The following is a 26,580-nucleotide window of genomic DNA, read 5'->3' as shown; positions in this document are numbered from 1 at the left end:
GAAGTAAAATGAAGAAGATTATGAGACATGCAATTAACAATATAGCAAATCTAACTTTTAAAAGTGGTACATTAGCATCAATTGACCATACCAAAGCAGTATGCTCACTTGGTAGGTAAGTGACTTTGGAGTAAGAGAATAAAACACTGGATACAATATGAAGTATTTTAGTATAGGACAATAGGAAGAGTGTAGCAAGTACTGGCAGTGCTCTACGGGCAGTGAGCCTCTGTATTGTAGTGGAGTAACGACTATTTATGATGAGTGATGTGGCAATGAAGATGATGTAGAAAGGAAATGCTAACTGTAACCACATCTTAGCATAGTCGTCCATGCCATTGTAGAAACACGTTTGAATACCCAAATCAAGATTAGCTAGTGAAATAAATGTGTAGGCTGGTCTGAAATTACGTAGCTGTGGGAAGAATACTGAAGCATTAATACTGATGATATTAACATATATTATAAATGCATTGATAGTTCCATCAGTTATTGTGAGATTGAGAATAAAGAGTAGTAATACCAACACAAAACCTGCTATTCCAATGGGTACAATTAGAAACAGGTAGATATTTGAACATTGTCGACAGTGAGAGGAACCAAATACAGTACTGAGACCTTGTTGGCAATGTCCACACAATATCCCAGACCTGTTAAACTGACACTGTGAGTTGGGAGTGGAGAAGTTAAGATGTGATGAGTGAGATAGGCAGTAGTGGAATGGACAATGTAAGGAAATACAAAAAGCAAATAAATTTTCTTGAGGTATATGTATTGGCATAATCCAAGTGTGTGACAAACGAAGTATAGTCTGGTCATTAATGTTACATTTAAAATTGACCTCTTCTAGAAATGGTAACATTTGCACTCGCCACTGGTCTTAACAAAACCAGGTGGACAAGATAACTCGGTGATGGAGTAAATGTTGATTTTATCACTGCCATCATATGATCCTTTCAAGAATAGTTCACACCATTTATATCCTTAACCAAATACAATGGTGTATTCTATAGCAGTGCAAGTGTCACTTTTACTCTTTTGTACTAACTGAGAAGAATTAGTGATGAAGCAAGCAGCTGCTGTTAACCCATCTACAACTGTAATTGCTGTGTTTGAAGCATTAAACCCAATAGATTTTGTGTAAATACTGAATTTCATTGTCTGTCCAGGATATATTGGATCTAGCAGCTCTTTCTGACAATCATAATCATGAGTGTTGGTATCACAATAACACAAGGTCTTTGGTCGAGTATGTTGTGGTAACATATCAAATGTACCTGATTTGTTTTTATACTTTATGTATTTCTTGTTCACCTCCAGTGGCATTGTAGTACTGAATGCTGACTGTGGTAACCAACTGCAGTGAATAAGAGGAAGATCCTTATATGTGACTGAATTTGACAAAACAAGGCTTCGACGCACAAAGCTTTGTTAGGAGATATGGCGATTTTAAGGAATCATTGTGTAATAACTTCCCAGTGCCTACAGCTGTGCAAACAAAATTTGCACCAATTGTTCATCTGTTCACTAGCTATCACTGAGTGGGTGTATACATTTCTGATACCCAAAATTTGCCCTGTTTTGAGCAGCTTTTTTCGAGCGGGTAATAATATCACAGATGGTAGTACTAAGGGTGGGAGGGTGGGGTAGTACTAAGGGTGGGAGGGTGGGGTAGTACTAAGGGTGGGAGGGTGGGGGTGGACGGTGGTCTTAATATACGGGTATAAAATGGAGTAAGAAGACGATTGGAGTCCAGAGGCCAAGTTTGGGCTCTCCATGGCCCTCCATGGCCCTCAAATTACTCCAAATTGACTGAGAACACTATTGGCGAGCTCTCTGTGAAGTCCCAGCTCACTACACACCATTATCACAAAGCCATGGCCATTTAATGGTGCCAATCTCACACTCGTGGCTTTGACAGGGTCGGAAGAAAGCTGCTACAGAAACCAGACTTGCCAGTGCTGAAGGAAGTACAGTGTGAAATATGATAGTGTAGCTATTAGGCCAGCAATCCATTTCTGGTAAAATCGTAAGTTTGATTTTGTGTGTGTGGAAGCCTTGTTATATGAAATCCGGTCACATATGCTAACAGTGTTAGATTACTGTGGTTCAACTAAGATTTTAACAGAAACACCAAACTAGTTATCAATGTATCAAGACACACGGTAGTGTGTCGTGCGGCCCAAGAAGCCGGCGCGTAACACCCGTGAGTATATTGACAGGAAGAAAGAAAACGCAATTTTCGCACCTCCGTAGCTCTGTGCTTCCTTGATGAAACAAGACGATTTTTGCTGTGGACATGCCCCCCAACTGCAGCACTCTACATTCCAAATTTGAGCGAAATCGCTTCGCGCGTTCCCGAGATATGCGACTTCAAAAATTGGCTGAGTTTCTTCGTTTTTTTTTTCTTCTTCTTCTTCTTCTTCTTCTTCTTATTTTTCTTTTTCTTGTCGCACACTTACAAAAACTGCTATAAAACTCGAACGCGTTATCCGATTGCCTTGAAATTTGGCACACAGAAGGGGGGTATAAAGGCGCATCTCGGTACCAACTTTGGCTGGAATACCATAAACAGACAAAGAGTTATGAGCGATTATGCACGAAAAATAACACCAATATGTTGTCACGCCTACAGGGTAAACCGCGTATGGGAAGAAGCTGAAAATCGGTGGGTGAATAGGTTAACTATTGAACCTCAAACCTTTTGTGGTTTGAAAGAAATCGAGCTAAAAACCAGGAAGATACAGCGAAAAAATCAACAGTGTGTAACAATTACGCAATCGAGATTAGCTAATTTTTAATATTTTTATTTTATTATTATTATTATTATTATTATGCTTGCCACGCCTACCAGGTAAACCGCTTGGGGTAATGCTTTCAAAATCGCTGTACAGATGGAGTTATCATCTTAGAAAGGCTCTTCAATGGTGTAGAAGAATCAGACTTAAATCCACGGAGTTATAACACGAAATCCAACTTGGTGTAGCAAGTGCGAGATCGAGATACTCTAATAGAGCAGTCATCCTAATAGAGCAGTCACCCTGAACAGAATTAAAGAGATCAGTTAGAAATAAGTAACCTGTATAGAGATCAGCTACAAACAAATCACCCTGTAGAGAGTTCAGCTACAAACAATTCACCCTGTTAAAACATCAGTTAGAAGAAGATTTCTTGTAGAGAGTTCAAATACAAACAAATCACCCTGTTGAAAGATCAGCTAGAAGATGTCACCTTGTAGATAGTTCAGTTACAAAGAAACCACCATGTAGAGAATTCAGCTACAAACTAGTGACCCTGTAGATACATCAGCTAGAAGAAGTTACCTTGTAGAGAGTTCAGCTACAAAGAAACCATTCTGTAAAGAGCTCAGCTGCAAACAAATCACCTATACAGAATTCAGCTACAAACAAATCACCCTGTAGAGAGATCAGCTAGAAGAAGTTACCTTGTAGATAGTTCAGCTACAAACAAATCATCCTGTAGAGAGATCAGCTAGAAGAAGTTACCTTGTAGATAGTTCAGCTACAAACAATTCACCCTGTACAGAGCTCAGTTAAAAGAGGTTTCCTTGTAAAAAGTTCAGCTACAAACAAATCACCCTGTAGAGAGATAAGTAAGAAGAAGTTACCTTGTAGATCGTTCTGCTACAAACAATTCACCCTGTAAAGAGATCAGCTAGAAGAAGTTACCTTGTAGAGAGTTCAGCTACAAAGAAACCATCATGTAGAGAATTCAGCCGCAAACAAATCATGTATAGAGAGTTCAGCTACAAACAAATCTCCCTGTAGAGAGATCAGCTAGAAGAAGTTTCCTTGTAGAGAGTTCTGCTACAAACAAATCACCCCGTAGAAAGATCAGCTAGAAGAAATCACCTCATAGAGAGTTCAGCTTCAAAGAAACACTCATGTGAGAGTTCAGGTACAAACAAATTGTCCTGTAGAGAGATCAGCTAGAAGAAGTTACCTTGTAGAGAGTTCAGCTACAAAGAAACCATCATGTAGATAGTTCAGGTACAAACAAATCACCCTGTAGAAAGATCAGCTATAGAAGAAATCACCTTGTAGAGAGTTCAGCTACAAAGAATCTATCGTGTAGAGAGTTTAACTACAAACAAATCACCCTGTAGAAAGATCAGCTATAGAAGAAATCACCTTGTAGAGAGTTCAGCTACAAAGAAACCATCATGTAGAGAGTTCAGCTACAAACAAATCGGCCTGTAGAGAGATCAGCTAGAAGAAATTACCTTGTAGAGAGTTCAGCTACAAAGAAACAATCATGTAGAGAGTTCAGCTGCAAACAAATCACCTGTAGAGAGTTCAGCTAGAAACAAGTCACCCTGTAGAGAGATCAGCTAGAAACAAGTCACCTTGTAGAGAGTTCAGCTAGAAGAAGTAACATTGTAGAGCTACAAAGAAGCTACCATGTAGAGTTCAGCTGCAAACAAATCACCCTGTAGAGAACTCAGCTACAAACAAATCGCCCTGTAGAAAGATTAGCTAGAAGAAGTTACTTTATAGGGAGTTCAGCTATGAACAGATCACCCTGTAGAGAGTTCAGCTACAAACAAATCACCCTGTAGAGAGTTAAGTTACAAAGAAACCACCATGTAGAGAGTTCAGCTGCAAAAAAAATCAATCACTCTGTAGAGAGTTCAGCTAGAAGAAGTCACCTTGTAGAGAGTTAAGCTGCAAATAAATCACCCTGTAGAGAATTCAGCTACAAACAAATCACCCTGTAGAAAGATCAGCTAGAAGAAGTTACCTTGTAGAGAGTTCAGCTACAAAGAAACCACCATGTAGAGAGTTCAGCTGCAAACAAATCACCTGTAGAGAATTCAGCTAGAAACAAGTCACCCTGTAGAGAGATCAGCTAGAAACAAGTCACCCTGTAGAGAGTTCAGCTAGAAGAAGTCACATTGTAGAGAGTTCAGCTACAAAGAAACTACCACGTAGAGAATCCAGCTGCAAACAAATCATCCTGTAGAGAGTTCAGCTAGAAGAAGTCACCTTTTAGAGAGTTCAGCTACAAAGCAACCACCATGTAAAGAGTTCAGCTGCAAAAAACTCAATCACCTTGTAGAAAGATCGGCTAGAAGAAGTTACCTTGTAGAGAGTTCAGCTACAAAGAAACCACCATGTAGAGAGTTCAGCTGCAAACAAATCACCTGTAGAGAGTTCAGCTAGAAACAAGTCACCCTGTAGAGAGTTCAGCTAGAAGAAGTCACATTGTAGAGAGTTCAGCTACAATGAAACTCCCATGTAGAGAGTTCAGCTGCAAACAAATCACCCTGTAGAGAACTCAGCTACAAACAAATATGCAGTGAAAAAGATCAGCTAGAAGAAGTTACCTTGTAGAGAGTTCAGCTACAACGAAACCACCATGTAGAGAGTTCAGCTACAAACAAATCACCTGTAGAGAGTTCAGCTAGAAACAAGTCACCCTGTAGAGAGATCAGCTAGAAACAAGTCACCTTGTAGAGAGTTCAGCTAGAAGAAGTCACATTGTAGAGAGTTCAGCTACAAAGAAACCACCATTTAGAGAGTTCAGCTGCAAACAAATCACCCAGTAGAAAGTTCAGCTATGAACAGATCACCCTGTTGAGAGTTCAGTTAGAAACAAGGAATCTTGTAGAGAAATCACCTAGAAGTATCGCCTTGTAGAGTTCAGCTACAAACAAATCACCTGTAGAGAGTTCAGCTACAAACAAATCACCCTGTAGAGAGATCAGCTAGAAGAAGTTACCTTGTAGGGATTTCAGCTACAAACAAATCACCCTGTAGAGAGTTCAGCTACAAAGAAACTATTCTGTAAAGAGCTCAGCTGCAAACAAATCACTTGTACAGAATTCAGCTACAAACAAATCGCCCTGTAGAGAGATCAGCTAGAAGAAATTACCTTGTAGATAGTTCAGCTACAAACAAATCACCCTGTAGAAAGATCAGTTAGAAGAACTTACCTTGGAGAAAGTTCAGCTACAAAGAAACCATTTTGTAAAGAGCTCAGCTGCAAACAAATCACCTGTACAGAATTCAACTACGAACAAATCACCCTGTAGAGATCAGCTATAAGAAGTTACCTTGTAGATAGTTCAGCTACAAACAAATCTCCCTGTAGAGAGATCAGCTAGAAGAAATTACCTTGTAGAGAGTTCAGCTACAAAGAAACCACCATGTAGAGAGTTCAGCTGCAAAGAAATCACCCTGTAGAAAATTCTGCCAGAAACAAATTGCCCTGTAGAAAGATCAGTTAGAAGAAGTTACCTTTTAGAGAGTTCAGCTACAAAGAAACCATTCTGTAAAGAGCTCAGCTGCAAACAAATCACCTATACAAAATTCAGCTACAAACACATCACCTGTAGAGAGATCAGCTAGAAGAAGTTACCTTGTAGATCGTTCAGCTACAAACAATTCACCCTGTAGAGAGAGCAATTAGAAGAAGTCACCTTGTAGAGTGTTCAGTTACAAAGAAACCACCATGGAGATTTCTGTAATCAATATATGTGACCGGATTTGCGAAAAGGGGTCTTCCACACACATCCAATTCCGTAAATGTTGGAGACCATAACTCAGTGTTCAAGTAACATAATTATTAACCTGAACATTTCACCATGTATTCAGCTATAGTGGTGCTCACCACTGCCCAAATATCAAGGCAATAGCTCTTTCCAATCTGAAGTTATCAATTGTCAAAGTTGGCAAATTGGACCCCTTTTCGCAAATCCGGTCACATATGTATTATACAGTATATATAATTTGTACATTTACTGATAAAATATTTAAAGTACATCTACTTCATCTTTTCTTCTTCCTGTAGTAAAGAAAAAAACATAGGTTAAAAAAGTCCCAAAGCTGGCCATAGGCCGGCTTTGGGGTATACAAATACAAAAAGAAATGAAATCTAATCCAAAACAGCCAAGCTGTAAAAAAAGTGTGCGGCCCTCAGAAAGGCTATGGTGAAAAAAGATGTGAAATCCAAGGTGGCGGCCAAGAAATGGCTGTGATGGTAGGTTAGTGGTAAAAATTTTAATAATGACAATTCAGGTGAATTTTTGTGCCGCTTCACAAAAATTCACCTGAATTGTCGTTATTAAAATTTTTACCACTAACCTACCATCACAGCCATTTCTTGGCCGCCACCTTGGATTTCACATCTTTTTTCACCATAGCCTTTCTGAGGGCCGCACACTTTTTTTACAGCTTGGCTGTTTTGGATTAGATATCTTAATTATGATGATTCTCAGAAGTGGACAAAATAGAAATTTATGAACAGCTCAAGGTAAGAAAATCTGTCCAAGCATACAGAGAAGAGTCTATTGTGGTTACATGAAACCAAGGTCTTAGTGTTTGTTGTATGTACATTATAACTCTGAACAATGATGTTTCTCTAAAACCGATATACTCTAATAGAGCAGTCAAATGTATTCCAATGAAGCAGTTGAAACTAAGAGCATTGATAGAGATCCTTGATAAAGCAATAATCTTTAAAATGGGTGACAAAAAGAAATTTAAGGATGATTCAGAACCATCCAAGTTAGCTACTCTTTCTACCAGGAGTGCACGACTACATCACCTTTACACTGACCTCATACTAAAATCCTAAAACTGCAGTAACAAATAAAGGTGCAGAAGTTAAACTGCTCCATATATAGTTAGGACTTACATGTGGTTTTCAGATTTGGTAGTGAGTCACAAATGTGGGGATCTGGATACACAACCCTTAGCCGCTGAGCAATCTATAACATTTAAATGGAGTATGCATTATTATCATAGATGATACAAACTATTGTCCCTCCTGGAGGAAACTGAGTGTGGCACCTGACTAGACATTGGGCGGCCTACAGTTCTAATCCTGGGTAGAAGGGATTTTTTCCTTCTTTGCCCCATTTTCTGTTTCACCTTATTGTTATAGCTACTGTAGGTTAAGACTCTAGTTCCTGTTTGTTAGGTGTGGTGTCTTCCCGAGGTAGCCCCAAGTAAACCTGCACAAACACAGTTCAATATTGGTAATTAGTGTGCTCTTAATAGAATTGATGCACGAGGTGCGTGTGCATACATGAGTGCATTAAATCATAATGATCTTATTACAACACCCTCTCCCTTAAAAAAAATTCATACAGAAACAAAAAGGAAGTGGGGAAATTAAATTTATAAAAAAATCAGAAAGTGTTTACAATAATGACTAATTATAAGTTAAGTCTGTTTGGTGGGTGTCTCATTCTACAAGAACGCCTTGGAATTGGATCTTCCTCTTCCTCTGTTGATGTGTCAGTAACTGGAAAGTCAATGTCAGTAACTTGTCATATTCAACAATACCTGAATCAGAACATTGAGAAGTGTCTTTTAGTAACTGATCTACATGTCTCTTCCATAATTGCCCATCAGTCAGTTCAACTTGATACAACACAGTACTGGTCCTAATATACCTTTGACAATGCCTGGTAACCATGAAGGATGACCACGGTAGTTACGGAGAAGAACTTTGAAAACTCCTGGGTTTAGAATGGCAATCATGATATTGCTTCTGACTAGTCTGAGCACACTCCACATGCTTATTAATGTCAGGAAGAAAAAGATTCAAGCATGTTTTAAGCTGTCTTCCCATTAGTAATTGACATGGAGGTACCCCTGTAGTGCCAGAGGTACCCCTGTAGTGCCTTGGGGTGTTGTATGTTAGTTGAGTAAAAAACGTTGCAGCTTGGTGTCCAATGAAGTACCATTAACTTTCTTTATTGCGGCTTTACATGTTTGGACAGCTCTTTCTGCAAGCCCATTACTGGCTGGGTGATATGGTGATGAAGTGATCTGCCTAACCCCATTGGCAGACAAGACATCTTTCATTTCGGTGCTTACAAATGGTCTGACACGATTGAGTCAGGATGCTACGAGTGGCAAATAATGCTCACAACTTGGTAATGGTAGCTGATGATGAAGCTGACTTAACAGGAAATACCTCTAGCCATTTAGAGTAAGCGTCAATAACTACTAGGAGCATATGGTTGTCAATGGGGCCAGTGTAGTCCATTTGTAGCCTACTCCAAGGTCTCTCTGGAAATGACCAAGGGTGTAGGGGAGCCACTGAAGGCAAATTCCTGGAGGCTTGACATGCAACACAACAACTAGCCAGAGCTTCTATGTTCCTATCTATACTTGGCCACCAGACTACCATTCTTGCTCTCTCCTTCATACGTGACATTCCTTGATGGGAATCGTGTAGCTCTTCCAGAATACGTTGAAGACCAGCTTTGGGAATAATGACACGATTTCCCCATAGAACACAACCATTACAAACAGATAGCTCATGGCGAGGTGAGGAGTAGGGCTTTAATGACAAATTAACTGATGTTGGCCAACCCAAAGAACATATGTATGACCTTGTGACAATACCGATTCTTGTTGAGTCAGACTCTTGATTTGTGTTGCAGTGAGCGGTCCCATTGATATGTGCTACATTAGCAGTACTAGGTCTGCTGGCACAGGGACAGCAACATCAGGCATAGGCTCTGGAAGACGGCTCAAGGCATCCGCATTGGTATTAGATGGCCCTTTCTTAAACTTAATGGTGTACTCAAACAAAGCCAGTGTAAGTGCCCACCGTTGTATTCGACTGGACGCCATAGCTGGTATAGGTTTATTTTCACTGAAAAGGCTTTGTAGGGGCTTATGGTCAGTATTAAGCATAAACGTGTGCCCAAACAAGTACGTGTGAAACCTTTTCACTCCAAAAATCAAGGAAAGGGCCTCTTTTTCCAACTGGCTATAATTCCTTTCAGCAGTATTGAGTGTTCTAGAAGCGTACTCCACAGGTTTCTCATCGCCACTACAGACTTATGATAACACCGCCCCAATACCATACTGTGAGCCATCGCATGAAAGCATCAGAGGCTGGGCTGGGTTATAATGTACAAGCAATGCTGATGATGTCAACATATCCTTAGATTTAACAAAAGATTGCTGCTGTGGTTTGCCCCAATAGCACTTAACATCTTTGCATAACAATTGGTACAGGGGAGCTAGAACAGTTGATACGTTTGGGAGAAACTTCCCATAATAAGTGAGCAAGCTGAGGTATGACCTGACATTTCGTGGTTTAGGAGCAGCATTTACAGCGTCAACTTTTGTGCCAGATGGGTATATACTGTGCTGGTCTATGGTATAACCTAAATACTCAACTGATTTCATTAAGAATTGACATTTCTGTTTCTTCAAGCACAAGCCAGCTTGTTTAAAACACAAGAGTACTTTTTAAAGTGTTTTGAGATGCTTAGACTGTGATGGGCCTATAATTAAAATGTCATCAAGGTATACCAAAACATGAGGGATACCTTGCAGCAGTGATTCCATAGTGTGCTGGAATATGCCTGGCGCTGTCGATACTACAAAGGGTAACCTATTGTAAGCAAATAAGCCCTTATGTGTATTGATCATGAGTAGCTCTTTTGACTGGTCATCAACTAATACTTGCAGATACGCCTGGCTCATATCCAGCTTGGTAAACAATGCACCACCACCCAGTGTAGCAAACAGGTCATCGACTTTCAGAAGTGGGTAATGCTCAACACGAGAAGCATGGTTTGCTGTTAATTTATAATCCCCACATATTCTCACTGACTGCTAGTCCTGTTTAAGGACAGGTACGATAGGTGCAGCCCATTTGGAATATTTTACGGGTGAGATGATTCCTTGAGATTCCAACTTTTGGAGCTCCTTCTCTACTTTTTCTTTCATGGCATATAGCAAGGAGCGAGCTTTACAAAATTTATGTGGAATACTAGGATCAATGTGTATACTAGCTTTGTTACCTTGCAGGGTACCCAACTCACCTGCAAACACTTCACTAAAGGGTCGTAAAACTTGAGAAAGTTGGTCATCGACTACGTGAATTGGCTGGAAAAGGTTTGACCAGTTTAGCGGAATATGTCGCAACCAATTCCTGCCGACTAGTGTTGGGCCATTTCCTGCCATTATTACTAGGGGCAACACATATAGTTTACCAGCATACTCTACATTACACATGGCCTCACCCTTAATACTGAATTTCTCTCCTGAGTAAGTACACAAGTTTACTTGTGACGCCTGTAGATCCTCTGATATCTCACTAAATTTGGCTTCAGCCATAATGGAAACTGCAGCACCGGTATCAATTTCCATCACTGTTGGTTTCCCATTCAGACTCATAGTAACATGTAGGAGATCGGTGCTAGCAGTAGTGGCTCGTATATCTTGAATAGTAAACAAGGGTATTCATCATGCTCTTCTGGCTCTTCAGCTGCTACATTCATTGGCAACTTGTCCTTTGACACTGACTGTCTGCTGCGACAAACTTTTGCCAGATGGCCTGTCTTGTTACAATTTGAGCAAACCGAATCCTTGAATCGGCACTGTGGTGCTTTGTGGTTAGCTCTACCACAACGAAAACATTTAATAGAACTGCCTATGGCTGCTTGTTGCTGTGACACTGTGTGCACTGGGTCCTGTGGTAGAGAGCTTTGAATATCTTTGGTGCCTTGTACTGCTGACTCTTGGGCTAAAGTGATTTCCCTAGCTTTGGCATATGTGAGGTTCTTCTCTGCCAGCAAGCGCTGCTGAGTCTGTGCTAGGCATGAGGCTATTATGCTCCAAAAATTGAGCATTATGTTTTCGAGCAGTGTTCAAAACATCACCTATTATGCTTTTGAGAATTGCCCATTATTCCCAAAATTATGCCACCATAATTGGCTAATAATACCAGTTTATTGCTGTATCAGGCCATTTTCATTGATGTTTAAGCTTCCAATAGTCTTGAATTCTTTAGCTGGTTGCTGTATTAGAGTATTTCGTTTCAATGTTACTGCTTTATTAGAGTAAATAATATTCAGTGACTGTTCTATTAGAGTTTCCGACTGCTCTATTAGAGTATCTCAATCTTTGTAAATGGAATTTTGCAATCTGCAGATTTTCCTACTGTTAAAGCTTTATAATCACCTCAAAATGCTAGCATAATTCCTGATTCCCAAACATACCTATTATGCTCGAAATTATGCCAGAATAATCGCCGCATCCCTAGTCTGTGCATCATAGATACCACACACGATTCTATCTCTCAGCATCAACTCCAATGTCTCCCCAAAGTTACAATACTGTGATAAAGCACGTAGTTAGTATTAGTATTTGTGTTACAGGTAAAGAAGGCTCAAGGAGCCTGTAAAGCCTGATCTGTCCAAAAAGAATTTAACAAATTTGTAACTACATAGCAAAAACTTATATACAATAATAGTTAACTAATTAATAATCATACAATAAAGTAGACCAGCCACTGTTGAGAAAATTTTTAAAATCATTAAGTGTGGGTGCATTAACTATTGCCACCGACTCTCCTAGCTTCCTTACTCTTGTATTAAACTTAACTATTTGCACAATTTCAGAAGGCAGAGGGAAGAAATGTTTTGTCATCGCCTCCACTAACTGCTTGAAGGATTTCTCACTTGGGGTGCTTGGGGAGATCAAATTCCTTTGAATTTTGTGCCTGTGCTTAACAATAACAATATTGCCTGTGCAGGCAATATTGCCTGTGCAGGCAATATTGTGCTTAACAATATTGCCTGCTGTTTATTATTATTATTATTATTTAATGGACAATTAAAATACAAAATTGATTAATAGGCCAAAGGCCTTTGACAATGTCCTTGTCCAGTTTCTCTCCAATATTTGTCTAGTGAGTGTTTGAAAGAAGATATTGTTTTTGCCAGAACTACTTTGTCAGGTAACTCATTCCATTGTTGGATTATTCTAAAGTTGAAAAAGTGTTGACCAATGCTTCTGCTAATTCTTTTTTGAAAAGTTTCATTTGATGGCCCCTGGTAACACTGTCTTGTCGTAATGTAAAGATATCTTTTGGGTCAATTTGATAGTGTGAGTTTAGTATCTTAAACACTTCAATTAGGTCTCCTCTTTGTCTTCTACAAAAGTGAATTTGCCAGCGTCCGTAGCACCATTTGCTAGAAAATAGAACTCCACATATCAAAACTAGTCTGTACATTTTGTCAAATGAAACCATATGCGTATTTCGTTTTTTCAATACATTTTGTACGCAAAACACATGTTTTTAAAGCGTAAAGGTTCGCTACACCTTACACATTAGACTTTCCCAAAAAAACGGGTGGAATTAACAATTTTTAACCTTCAACTTTCTTTTGTTCAATACAATTTTATCACAATTCAACCGGGAAGTCACTGCTCTTTCAGGCTGAAGTCCGTTGATTGCAAATAACTCCCGTACATTGCGTATTGATGATTGCGCATGGCTCATTTATCGCGATGATTCTAAGTCACACATGGGGAAATCCCCATTAAAACGGGTAGCATTATTTAGAGCAGTCTAGCAGCAACAGGTTGGTGTGAAATTTATGTGGATTGCGACAGTATTTGCCAGTGCTCTGGTGGGTTAAACGTTTGTAACAAAAACTCCATATAATATTATTTGAATGGACACACGAAATACCTACTGCAGCGCTGTAATGCTCCATTAGTTTCTGCTTCTGATCTTCCTTTCTTAATTTGTGATCAGTCTGAAAGTCAGTCTCCCACTTCTCCTTCACCAGCTTCCTTAGCTTTCTCCACCAGTATTCCTTCTGATCCTTTAGAGTTAGCCCTTCTGTCAGCTTCTGCATGTTCTTATGTTGGCCCTCTTCATCTTGAGTCTGAGGCTCTTTCTGTAGTGATGAATTATGTTATGACCTGTCCTGTCTCAACTGTTGTTCACATTCCCCGCAGTGTTCATCCTTTGCTAGCTAGAGTCTTGTCTACCGAGTTTCGAAATGCAATTTCTTCAGTCTGGGGCTTTATGCGTCTTTTTCTGTTTGCTAAACTGGCACTACGTATGCCTCCACTTCGTCAGCGCCGCCGTCGTTTTATTTTAGCTTCTGTTTTGCTAGACCGCCTTCATCTCTGGTCTCAGCCCGATGGTTTGTATAATCTTTGGAAAGCTCTACAAGATGATTTACATGTCTCTCGCTCCAGTCACTGTATTCAGTCTTCAAAACACAATATTTCTCGAGCTTTGTTCTGGGCTCGGGAAGGTAGGTACAGTAATGCTGTACAGTCTCTTACTTCTACTGGTGTGGCTGATAAGAATGATGATTTGGCATTTCAAGAGTTGCTTCAGCGACATCCTGTCTCTGATCCACCTTCTTTTTCGGCCCCCAAGACTGCTTCTTTAGTTGTAGATGAATCTGCTGTATTAATATGTTTGAAGGGTTTTCCTCGTGGTACCAGTCCTGGTGCCTCTGGTTTACGGGCACAACACCTTCTTGATGCAGTCAGTGGCCACACTGCACCTTCTGCTGAACTTTGCCTTACCACCCTCACTCGTCTGATGAACTTTTTGCTTTCTGGAAAAGCTTCTCCATCGCTTGCCCCTTGGTTGTGTGGTGCCCCTTTAACAGCTCTTCTGAAAAAGAACGGGGGCGTTCGCCCTATTGCAGTTGGTGAAATTCTTCGTCGTCTTGCCAGTCGTCTGTGCTGTCAGTTTGCTCGTCCCTTTCTCTCTGACTTTTTCCTACCTTATGGTCAAGTGGGTGTTGGTATCCCAGGTGGTCTTGAGGCAGCTATCCATGCTGTCCGTCATTCTCTTTCCCAATTTGGCAATGATGAATCTCTGGCTCTACTCAAAATAGACATGAAGAATGCATTTAATGAATGTAATCGCTCAGCTTTTCTTGATGGTGTGTGTAAAGAGTTTCCAGAGATTTCCCCCTGGGTGTATTGGTGCTACAATCAACCTGCTGAGCTGAGGTTTGGCCACAGGCTATTCTTGCTTCCACAGGTGTCCAACAGGGAGATCCTCTTGGTCCCTTACTTTTTTCTTTGGTGTTGGTGCAATTTCTTCGTTCCATCTCTTTTAGTGAAACATGTCTTCTTAACCTGTGGTATTTAGATGATGGCACATTTATAGGTACTAGATCTTGTCTTCACGCATTACTTTCACATTTTACTGAGTCGGGTCCCAGTTTTGGTCTTTACATCAATCTATCCAAGTGTGAACTATACTGGCCTTCTGGTGACAGCTCTTTTCCTAACTTTCATCCTGCCATCAAGCGTATCAACCCCAAGAACAGTGGTTTGGAGCTTCTTGGATCTCCTATTTGGGGACCTCCACAGTTTTACGATGCCTTTTTATCTGTTCAATTTGATAAGATAGTTGCAATTCAGGATAAATTGGTTGACCTCGAGGACCCTCAAGTAGAGTTGCATCTGCTTAGGAGCTGTCTTAGCGTTTGCAAGGTCACTCACCTTTTACGTTGTGTGCCATCTTCCTCTTTGGGTTCCTTTCCCTCACATTTTGACCTTAGGTTGCGAGAATGCCTTAGTAGAATCTTGTGTTGTGGAATTTCTGATAGTAGTTGGACACAAGCCACCTTGCCATTTAGGTTAGGAGGCTTGGGCCTACGTGAATCTGAGCGTTCTGCTGCTCCTGCATTTGTGGGGTCCTGTAATTCTTCCCGTATTTTAGTGTCGCGTTTAGTGGAAACTTTTGATGTTTTTATGCCATTTCCTGGGGAGGATTGTTCCCTCGCTTTCTTCAAAGGTATGTCTGTTTCTGTGTTGCAAAACTCCTCTCAAACTGACCTTCAAGCCATTTTAGATGATTCACTTTTTAAACAGCTTGTAAGCAGTTCCACCATTCGTGATCAAGCACGTCTGCGTGCTTTGTCACATTCTTCTGGCACCAGCAGTGGTTGGCTTAAAGCACTTCCACAGCCTGCTTTGGGTCTAGCTATTCCTCCTCACGATTTTACTATAGCTTTACGTTTGTGGCTTGGCATTCCTTTGTTCCCTTCTTTACCACTCTGTACTTGTCTATCTGTCATTGACCAGTTTGGTGATCATCTGCTGGGGTGCTCTCATGGTCCCTTGAGGATCCAGCGTCATAATGCTTTAGTGTCTGTTGTACACCATGCCTTGCTCCAAGATCACCCTGGTGTTCTTAGGGAGCAAGGCATTCCATCTGACCGATCTCGTCCTGGCGACATATACCACCCTGACTTTCATCTTGGTCGTCCTGCCTATTTTGATCTCTCCGTCAGGAGTACCACTCAGTCTGCTGTCATATCTTCTGCTTCTTCTCAGGCTGGGGTGGCCGCTGCTGTTGGTGAGATAGCTAAGGACAACCAATACCAGGACATTGTAAATGATAATGGAGGAGATTTTATCCCTCTTGTATGTGAGACCTTTGGTGTTTGGTCACCATATGCCCTATCAATTTTAGGATCCATAGCTGACAGAACAACTGTTAGAAACGGTTTACCACGAAAGTTTGCTAGGCGCCAACTTCTCCAGCAACTGTCTGTGACTTTGTGGAGGTACAATGCAAAAATGATACTCCGCCAGTATTCGCTTACTGCTGAGGACGAATTTCCTGACTTTGACATTGGTTAAGTTAAGTACGTATAGGTAGTAATAAGTATATAGTTAGGTAATAAGTAGTAGTATGTTGTAGTTTTCAGTATGTAATATTATGGCTTTCAATACCTACTTCCCAGAGAGCTACTTTTTGGATGCTACTCGATGCAACAGGGGTTCTAGTGGACTGAGGTTTGTAGTAATGTATTTTATATCAAGTAGGAAGAGAGATTCTACTGGTAACTCAGAGTCAAATTTTCGTATACGCGTAATTTAATTTTTGCGGTAAACTTGACAAGTTTTGATATGATTCTTTCTACGCATTGGATCCAGTATTCACCCGATGTGGGGTCAAATTCCTCCAGTTTTCCAAAAGAAGTAGCCATCATGGGTACGAAAATCCTCGTCGCCAATATGTGGTATCTTCCCGAGGTAGCCCCAACTTATGGAATCACTTTCTAACGAATTTTGACGAGAGCAACAACTGTACCTTTCACTTCCTTTGTCCTTGCAGAACCTGTCATCAATCCAGACCTCCAGTCACAAACTTCAAACATTTATAATTAATCAACATAACATTGTATAATTGTAGATAATTTTGTATTTAGGCAGGCTGATGGTGCAAGTTACCATCAGACCTTTGGTGTCACTTTTCACCATAAAGCATTAAATAAATAAATAAGTAAACCGCGCAAACACAGCTCGATATTGGCAATTAGTGTGCTCTTGATAGAATTGATGCGCGAGGTGCGTGCGCATACATGAATGCGTTACATCATAATGATCTCATACACCGGTTTTCAAGTCCGTTGTCCTATTCAAATTCGCGCATGCGTAAACATGGCGCGAGTATTTGAATGACCGTACATTGCGGGAACTATGATCATGAATGCAATGAAGCCATACAGCTACGACCTGCGATGGAGGATAGTATGGGCTTATTACAGGCCCACCTATCATTTAACCCAGAAGGAAATCAGCGACCAATTTCATGTATCAGAGCGAACTGTGCATCGATACTTACAGTTATTTCGTCAAACTGGGGATGTTGAAATTAGGCATCGAAGGGATGGACCGGAAAAGTTATTAGGTAACTTCGAGCAGCTTACTTTGCTGAAGCTGGTGTTGACACAACCTGGTCTATACCTTCATGAGTTACAAGAGATGTTAAACGATGATTACGGAGTAGTTATTAGCATACCTACAATCTGCAGAGCCCTTAAACAAATGGGCTGCACAAGACAGTCAATGCATCACGTTGCTCTACAGCAATCCAACTATCTAAGGGCTAAATTCATGGCTGAAGTTTCTTGCTATGACCCATCAATGCTAGTATGGCTTGATGAAACTGGTTGTGACAACCGAAATGCTTTAAGACAGAAAGCATACAGCATTAGAGGGATGCCCTTGAACAACCACCAACTTCTAATTAGAGGTGTACGATATTCAGCAATACCAATTATATCCTTAGATGGCATTCATGATGTACACATTACAGAGGGCACTATTAATGGGGACAGATTTGCTGATTTTGTTCGATATTGTTTAGTGCCGATTTTAAATCCCTTTAATGGCATTAACACAAGGTCAGTTGTGTTGATGGACAATGCAAGTATCCATCATATAGATGAGGTTACTGATTTGGTTGAAGCTCAAGCAAATGCAAGATTACGTTTTCTACCACCATATTCACCTGATCTTATGCCAGCAGAGGAAGTGTTTAGCAAAGTAAAAACAATAATAAAAGAAGATACCCGCCTCTATCAGATGACTCCAAGGTTAGTGATAACTATGGCATTCACCATGATATCACAAGAAGATTGTCGTGGATTCATTTCACACTGTGGCTACATTTAAAAACATGTGATGATTTAAGTGACGCTGTTTAAATAGTTTATGTACTGTACTGTTAACTATTACCTAGTTTTTTTAACACTTGTAATATAGCCACACGTTCATCTAGAAACTCATCGTCAGATATTATCCCTGAATCTTTAAGATTCTTCAATTCAGCTAGCTGTTTGTAGCACTTTGACCTTCCATCGATTAATATACTTGGACTAGCAGACTTTTCCTTTACTTGGGTTGTCACAGCTTGATGTGGAGTAGTAATGGCACTTGCTAATTGTTGCACTGCCTCAACCATAGCGTCTTTTACAACTGTAGATGATCCTTTCTTACTTGGCATCTCACTGCCACAGCGCTTGAACATAGAAGTTGTAGGAGGATCTGTTGTACTTTTGTGGATGCCACCATTGATCATTTCGCTCCACACACGGTATTGCATAGGTGTAAACTTTTCGCCATGCTGCCTTTTCAGATTCTCCTCACACTGTTGCAGTTGTTCTGCAACATCTTTCTTTGACTGTGTGGTACCACTGTCTGACGCTTTTCGCTTTACACCAGCACTAGTCTGAGTAGTGCCACCTGGCTTCAATCCATCACACCACAAAACAATGTTTTGTCCTCTGTTTGCCCCGGCCCAGATTTCACTCATGTCTTCTTTGTTTCTTAAGCTGATTAAGTTACTTCCACTCACATAACCAACATCAAAATCTTGGGCAATGATATCGCCCTTCAATTGTGTTCTAATTAATTCAGCCAAGTGGGAAACACACGAAACTTGGGTGGTGTTAATATTCCTTATAGCAAACATCTTATTCTCACCCTTCCTTTCTTTACTCATGGCTTTCAGAAGCACCTTTGGAATCACAATTGCCGTTGACGTTTGAATTGGCTGAGACTGAGAGCTCGAGGCCAGCGGTGTAACAGTAACACCTCTGTAGCCAACTGTTACTGGCCCGTTAATCTGAATTGGGGTAGATACCTTCACGTTGTGCTTCGCGGCCATTTTTACCGGGCTCGATTTTTAGTCAAATGAAGCGCATGCGCGAATTTGAATAGGTCAACGGACCTGAAAACCGGTGTAACAACATTTAAAGGTTAGGCTGCAGCACATGTTGCTGGCCACTGTAAAGCTTTAATCAAGACACACGATAGTTTGTCGTGCGGCCCAAGAAGCCGGCGCGCCACACCGTGGGTATATTGACAGGAAGAAAGAAAATGTCATTTTCACACTTTTGTATCTCGGTGATCCCTTATCCGATTTTGCCTCGGATTTCGCAACAGAGTTGCCCGCCAGCTAGGGGAGTCTACATACCAACTTTGAAGGGAATTTCTCAAGCCATTTCCTAGATACAAGCTGCAAAGTTTCGATTTTTTTTCTTTGTGTTTTCGCACACTTGCAAAAATTGCTATAAAACGAAAACGCCTACTCCGATCGCCTTGAAATTTGGCACACAGAAAGGGAGTCTCCAAAGGCGAATCCTAGCATCCTATTTAGTGCAAATCCGATGAATGGTTTGGGAGTTATGACCGATTATTCGCATAAAACAAGATCGATTTGTTGTCACGCCTACAAGGTAAACCGCTCCATGGAATGAGTTGAGAATTGCTATGTAGATGGAGTAACCATCGTAGGAGTGCCTTTTGGTGGTATGAAAGGAATTGATGTAAAGACTACGGGGATATGACACAAAACCCAACCTGTGTCACAATTACACGATCGATTTTTATGAATAAAAATGTATTAGCTTTTACGCCTACTAGTCAAACCGCTAAGAGCAATGAGCTGAAAATCGGTGTTGTCACGACGCTGGAACATTGAACTATGTAGCTAATTAACTCATTTAGTAATAATACTGTACGTATGATCACGTGCCATTAGAGATTCTATTGTGGGTTGTACATGTGCGCGTGCTCGACTTGAATCCCTCTACCGCTCGCTGATCCTGAGGAGAACCTGACGTTTCTACGTTTAGTCACACATCATTTTTGGTGCTGTGACCCACAGGTACGCTGAACGCTATAACACAACCGCCGCTACATTTTTGGTGCTGTGACCCACAGGTACGCTGAACGCTATAACACAACCGCCGCTACATTTTTGGTGCTGTGGACTTAGTAACGGATCATGGCAGAAGTCAAGCGAGCCATAAGTTCTCGAAGAGGGTATCGCACACACTTGAAGAAACTTTTGCAGAGTGTAGAAGAGTGTCTTTCTACTACTACTACGTCGCCCCTCACCACAGATCAAATAGCGACTCTGAGGGACCTGCACGAGCAACTTACCCGTAAGGACAGTCTCATAGCTGCACTAGATACGAAGATTCTTGAAGCTCTGGAAAATGATGAAGAAATAGAGGCTGAAATAGTACAAACAGAAGAGATTACGTCACTGATATCCACTGCTAAGGCCAAGATTACACACCGCCTTACTCCCACTAGTGCAGAAGCAGCAGCAGCTCGACATGAAGAGACACTTCCAGCAACCCACTCCCCTCCTGCTCCTCCAGAACGCCCCATTAGAGAACCTGTCTCACTCACCCGTCTCCCTAAATTGGATTTGCCCCACTTTTCAGGCAACCCACTTTTCTGGCAAGCGTTTTGGGACAGCTTTGAGGCAGCCGTACACAGCAATACAGCTCTGACTGGAGTCCAGAAACTGAGCTACCTTCGGGCTCAACTCAAGGGGGACGCATCCAAAGTTATTGCCGGTTTTCAACTTACCAATGCTAACTACACTCATTCAGTAGCTCTATTACAAGAACGCTTTGGCCAATCATACAAGCAGATTGATGCACATATGCAAGCTCTCATTAATCTTCCCACTCCTAGTCAGTCATACACAAGTTTACGTGAGTTTCATGATGCTATAGAAAGTCATATTCGTAGTCTGGCATCACTCGGGAAGACTGAAGACTCCTATGGCAGTTTGCTTGTCTCAATCATCTTTGGAAAGCTCCCTGGAAAGGTGAAGCAAAACCTAGCAAGAGCACATGGCAAGAGAGAATGGACTGTTACCGAGTTACAAGCTGCAGTTCTTAATGAGCTATACATTCTTGAAATGGGTTCCCAAGTAGAAGAGAAACTGCCACCAACAGCAGCATTTGTTGCAGGAACTAGCAAACCAATCGTCAAATCAAAGGCTCAGTGCCCCTTCTGTAAGGGACCTCATGCTCCTTCTCTATGTACCACTATCACAGACCCTAAGCAGCGCACTGACATCATACGCCAGGACAGATTGTGTTTCAACTGTTTAGGACACCATAAGATCTCCAGTTGTAACTCGAAACACCGTTGTCACCACTGTCGCCGTAAACATCATACGAGCCTTTGCTCTCTTGGAGACCAGAGTAACTACACAGTTAATCCACCTAGCACTCCAATCAATACTGTACGGCAGCAGAACAACAGTACAACTCAACCTGTTCAACTTCAACCTGCTGGTGTACATTCTGTGACTTCTACTCCATCTCAGTCCACTGGTGTACGTCCTACAAGTTCTGCTCAACATCAACCGGTTTCTCAGCTGCAACCTGCTACTCAATTTACTCAGCTTCAGCCAACTGCTCAACCTACTGGAACATACTCTGTGACCCTCCCTCCCCAGCATAGCAATGCTTGCCTACTCAAGACGGCTGTAGCGAGAGTCACAAGTCGAAACAGATGTGTAGAAGCTAACATTTTGCTGGACGAAGGGTCTCAAAGGTCATTCGTCACTGAAGAACTAGCTAGCATTCTAGATCTCCAACCTTACTCTAAGGAGCTCCTCACTATTTCATCATTTGGGACCAAGCACCCAGTGAGTCACCATCTTAATGTTAGCAGGGTCACATTGCTCACTAGAAGTGGAGAAGAAGTAGAATTGTCTGTCCTTGTAGTGCCATTCATTGCAACGCCACTTCAGAACTGCACCAGCCTTGATTTTTCAGAACTTCCTCACCTTCAAGGCCTACAGCTAGCTCATCCCCTCATTTCAGACAGTGAGTTTGCAATTTCACTTTTAATAGGAGCAGACTTCTATTGGGACATAGTTGGAGATAAGATTATTTGTGGCAGCGGACCGACTGCAGTTGAGTCGAAGCTAGGATACCTTCTTTCAGGCCCAACACATCAGGGACACCCCTATTCCATGGCTACCAATGTTTCAATGATCGCTACCCCAACTCAGGGTGACTTTGACCTGGAACGATTCTGGACTCTGGAATCAATCGGAGTTTCACAAGGTGATGACACTGTTGAAGTTAACGTGATGGAGAATTATCTTTCCTCCTGTGTCACACGAGCTACTGACGGGGCATACGTAGCCAGGTTCCCATGGAGAACACATCACCCTCCTCTTCCCAGTAATTACACTGTGGCAGAGCGCAGAACACGACAACTAGCAAAGAGACTTGCTACTCAGCCTAAGCTACTGCAACTGTACCACCAGATTATTGCTGATCAAGAAGCCAGAGATTTCATTGAACGAGTTGACACATCAAGTGAGTATGCTGACACACATTACATCCCACACCATGCAGTAGAGAAAGATTCACCAACTACACCCATTAGAATTGTTTTTGATTGTAGTTGCCGACAGTCAGCTAGTCACCCCTCACTGAATGACTGCCTAGAGATTGGTGTGCCATGCAGTAATGATTTATGTTCCATCCTCATTCGCTTCAGGGTTCATCAATTTGGGTTCTCGGGTGATATTGAGAAAGCCTTTTTGAACATACGCCTGCACCCAGACGATAGAGATTACACCAGGTTTTTCTGGTTATCCAACCCTGCAGACCCGTCTAGCCAGTTTCATATTTATCGTTTCAAGGTAGTACCCTTTGGAGCAACTAGTTCCCCGTTCATACTTAACGCAGTTCTTCAACATCACCTCAAACAACACAATACAGCTGTATCTCGTGACATGCAAATAAGTTTGTATGTTGATAACATCATAGCTGGCTGTGATACAGAAGATGCAGCTGCTGACTATTACAAACAGGCACGAGCTATTATGTGTAGTGGAATGTTCAACCTCCGCAGCTGGTCCTCCAATAGTAACAAACTTATGACCAATGCCGTTCAAGACAAGACTGCTGATGATCACAACACTGTTAATGTTTTAGGGCTCCGGTGGGACCCAACCAATGATTTACTGTCGCTGGTAGCAAAGCCGTTTCTACTCACGAACAACCACTTGATCACAAAGAGACAAGTACTTCAAGCTGCATCGAAGATTTTTGACCCGTTTGGTTTCATCTCCCCAGTCGTAGTTCGAGCCAAGATTCTCATACAGAAACTGTGGCAACTTAAGGTGACATGGGACGAGCCACTGAATAATGATTTACAGGCGGAATGGAAGAATGTTGCTACTGATCTTAATGATGCACACCTGTTTTCAGTGAGTAGGCGTTATTTTGCCATACACATAGATCACCCTTCTATCCACTGCTTTGCGGATGCCAGTCAGCAAGCATATGGAGCCATAGTGTTCCTTGTACAGGGTAAACAAGTATCCTTTGTCCTAGCCAAGACCTGTGTGGCACCTTTAAAGACTCTTACTATACCTCGTCTAGAGCTGATGGCAGCACTGGTTGCTACACGACTCACTAATTTTGTGTTGGAAGCCATTCCTACCTGTGACCCCTCAATCTTCGTATGGTCTGACAGTCAGATTGTGCTGCATTGGGTCAGTAGTCAGAAACCTCTCCCTACCTTTGTGAACCGTCGCATAACTGAGATGAAGTCACTGTTACCTAATGCCACCTGGAAGTACTGTCCTACGGCAGAAAACCCGGCAGATTTGCTTTCTAGAGGTACAACTATTGATGCTTTGATGTCTTCATCACTTTGGAACCATGGTCCCAAGTGGCTTCCTGATCCATCTGAATGGCCATCACCTCAACTGCTACCCATACCACCCCTTGTTCTTGCTGCTGCTGTGGAAACAGAGTTTTTACCATCTAAACCCACACTGCCAGACACTGGTCTACACTGTGTTATTTCAATCAAACGCTACAGCACTCTGCGTAAGTTACTAGCTGTTACAGCGTATGTTCTTCGCTTTACAGATAATTTGAGAGCACCAGTAGACCAGAGACGTATTGGACCCATCAGTGCAGAGGAGTATGCGACAGCAAGGTTAAGATGGCTCAAGGACACTCAACAGTCTGTGTATGACAAGGAGATTGACAATCTGCAACAGTTGACCAGACGGTCCAAAACACCAAGATTGCTACTTGTTCGACAACTACGACTCCTTATTGATGCTAAGGGATTTCTACGTTGTGGTGGTCGCATTCATAATGCTCCGTTGAATGATCTGACGAAATTTCCTTACCTTCTACCAGCAAAGCACCCCTTTTCTAGACTCATTATCTGGGATATTCATAGAGACCTCTACCATTCTGGTACCAACGCCACACTGACGGCTCTGCGGCAAACCTATTGGATCCCTGCCGCCAGACAATATATCAAGTCTGCTCTCCGGACCTGTGTTATATGCCGCCGAGTTTCTGGGAAGCCGTATCCTACACCAGATCCAGCACCACTGCCTTCCATACGAACACAGAATGTTCACCCATTCACCTATAGCGGAGTAGACTTCTCTGGAGCATTGTATGTGCGACATAGAGGGGAGGAACTTAAGGTCTATTTGTGTTTGTTTACATGCGCCACTTCACGCGCTCTACATTTAGAGATTGTACAGGACCTAAGTACAGAGACATTTCTCCTAGCATTTCGTAAGTTCGCAGCAAGACGATCGCTCCCCACTATGATGATTTCAGACAATGCTTCGACATACCTCTCTGCTGCAGATGAATTAAAGGCACTAATGCAGTCACCAGAAGTAAAGAGAGAGCTGGGTAAGCGAGGAGTTAGCTGGAAATTTATCCCTAAGAGAGCCCCATGGTGGGGCGGTTTCTGGGAATGGATGGTGGGACTTACAAAATCAGCGTTGAAGAAAGTTCTTGGTAGACGGCACATATCACTGACCACTTTAGAGACAGTCATTGTGGAGATTGAGGCAGCACTTAACGACCGACCGCTGACATTTGTTTCTTCAGAGCAAGGGGATATAGAACCACTAACACCCGCACACTTACTGCATGGAAGACGTATAACGTGTCTCCCCCATGAAGTGGTAGAGGAGGATGAGTTCACAGATCCTACCTATGGAGAAGTTTGTGGTAATGCTAAGCTACTTGCAACTATACTGCAGAATTTCCAGAAACGTTGGCGTCATGAGTATTTGACATCCCTAAGGGAAGTTCATAGAGCTACTGGTAGCAACTCCCAAACTGTCAGAACAGGAGATGTAGTACTCATCCATGATGATACACCTCGCGCCACTTGGAAGATGGGAATTGTGGAAGATTTGATGACTGGAGGAGATGGCATAGTACGAGCAGTAACACTGCGCACTGCTTCCGGATTGACCAATCGACCTGTCACAAAGCTTTACCCCCTGGAACTGACCGTGACAACACAGCCCGAGTTTGAACAGTCAAAGATCCACCAGACAGAGAAGGTTGATGCTACAACTGCAAAGTCATCAGATCATGCTACACTTGATTGTACTACACCTATGGGGTTATCAACCAGTACCAGACCACAGCGATTAGCTGCACGTAAAGCCACTGTGAAGATGAAGAAGTGGACTAGAACACTAGCTTGCTGCCCCCCGGAGGATGTCACGACGCTGGAACATTGAACTATGTAGCTAATTAACTCATTTAGTAATAATACTGTACGTATGATCACGTGCCATTAGAGATTCTATTGTGGGTTGTACATGTGCGCGTGCTCGACTTGAATCCCTCTACCGCTCGCTGATCCTGAGGAGAACCTGACGTTTCTACGTTTAGTCACACATCATTTTTGGTGCTGTGACCCACAGGTACGCTGAACGCTATAACACAACCGCCGCTACAGGTGTATAGCTGGAATAATCTTCATAGAAAGTCCTTGCAGTAGTACAGGTGAATCGGATTACAACCACTGAGTTATGATCAGAAAGCCAACTCCCTGTAGCAAATGCGAGATCGAGATACTCTAATAGAACAATCACCCTAATAGAGCATTCAGCTAATTTACTTACTCCATTATAGAATTCTATTACATTTATTCTCTAATGAGTTAAGCTGCAAACAGTTAATTTTATAGACAGTTCAACAAGAAGCAAGTCACCCTATACAGACTACAGAGTTCAGCTACAAATATATTGCTGTAGTGATTCAGAACATTACAAGTCACACTGAAGAGCGTTCAGCTATATACAAGTCATGCACCCTGTAGAGAGTTCAGCTACAAACAATTGACTCTGTAGAAATTCTGCTACACCCAAGTCTTCATGCAGAGAGTTTAACAACCAAAATCC

General features: G+C 41.8%; 2 protein-coding genes across 2 annotated transcripts; both read left to right on the top strand.

Annotated features, from left to right (window-relative positions):
• The first annotated feature begins 17,255 nt into the window (after nt 1–17,255).
• LOC136253539 (uncharacterized) lies at nt 17,256–18,233 on the top strand. The gene has a single exon (XM_066046208.1). It carries the CDS (start codon nt 17,256–17,258, stop codon nt 18,231–18,233), a length of 978 nt encoding a protein of 325 aa, XP_065902280.1.
• Nucleotides 18,234–20,027: 1,794 nt separating this feature from the next.
• LOC136253247 (uncharacterized) lies at nt 20,028–26,129 on the top strand. The gene is made up of 2 exons (XM_066045882.1): nt 20,028–20,229; nt 20,286–26,129. Exon 2 carries the CDS (start codon nt 20,350–20,352, stop codon nt 25,912–25,914), a length of 5,565 nt encoding a protein of 1,854 aa, XP_065901954.1. The 5' UTR covers nt 20,028–20,229; nt 20,286–20,349; the 3' UTR covers nt 25,915–26,129.
• The last annotated feature ends 451 nt before the right edge of the window (nt 26,130–26,580 follow it).

Source organism: Dysidea avara, chromosome 4 (genome assembly GCF_963678975.1).
Source record: "Dysidea avara chromosome 4, odDysAvar1.4, whole genome shotgun sequence".
In the NCBI taxonomy this organism is placed as follows: domain Eukaryota; kingdom Metazoa; phylum Porifera; class Demospongiae; order Dictyoceratida; family Dysideidae; genus Dysidea; species Dysidea avara.
Note: the sequence above shows the minus strand (reverse complement) of the source record. Positions and strands in the feature narration are given on the sequence as shown.

What these genes read in the sequence shown, in the direction of transcription:
- LOC136253247 (XM_066045882.1), top strand. Translation starts at nt 20,350, where the DNA reads ATGGCAGAAGTCAAGCGAGCCATAAGTTCTCGAAGAGGGTATCGCACA.
- LOC136253539 (XM_066046208.1), top strand. Translation starts at nt 17,256, where the DNA reads ATGATCATGAATGCAATGAAGCCATACAGCTACGACCTGCGATGGAGG.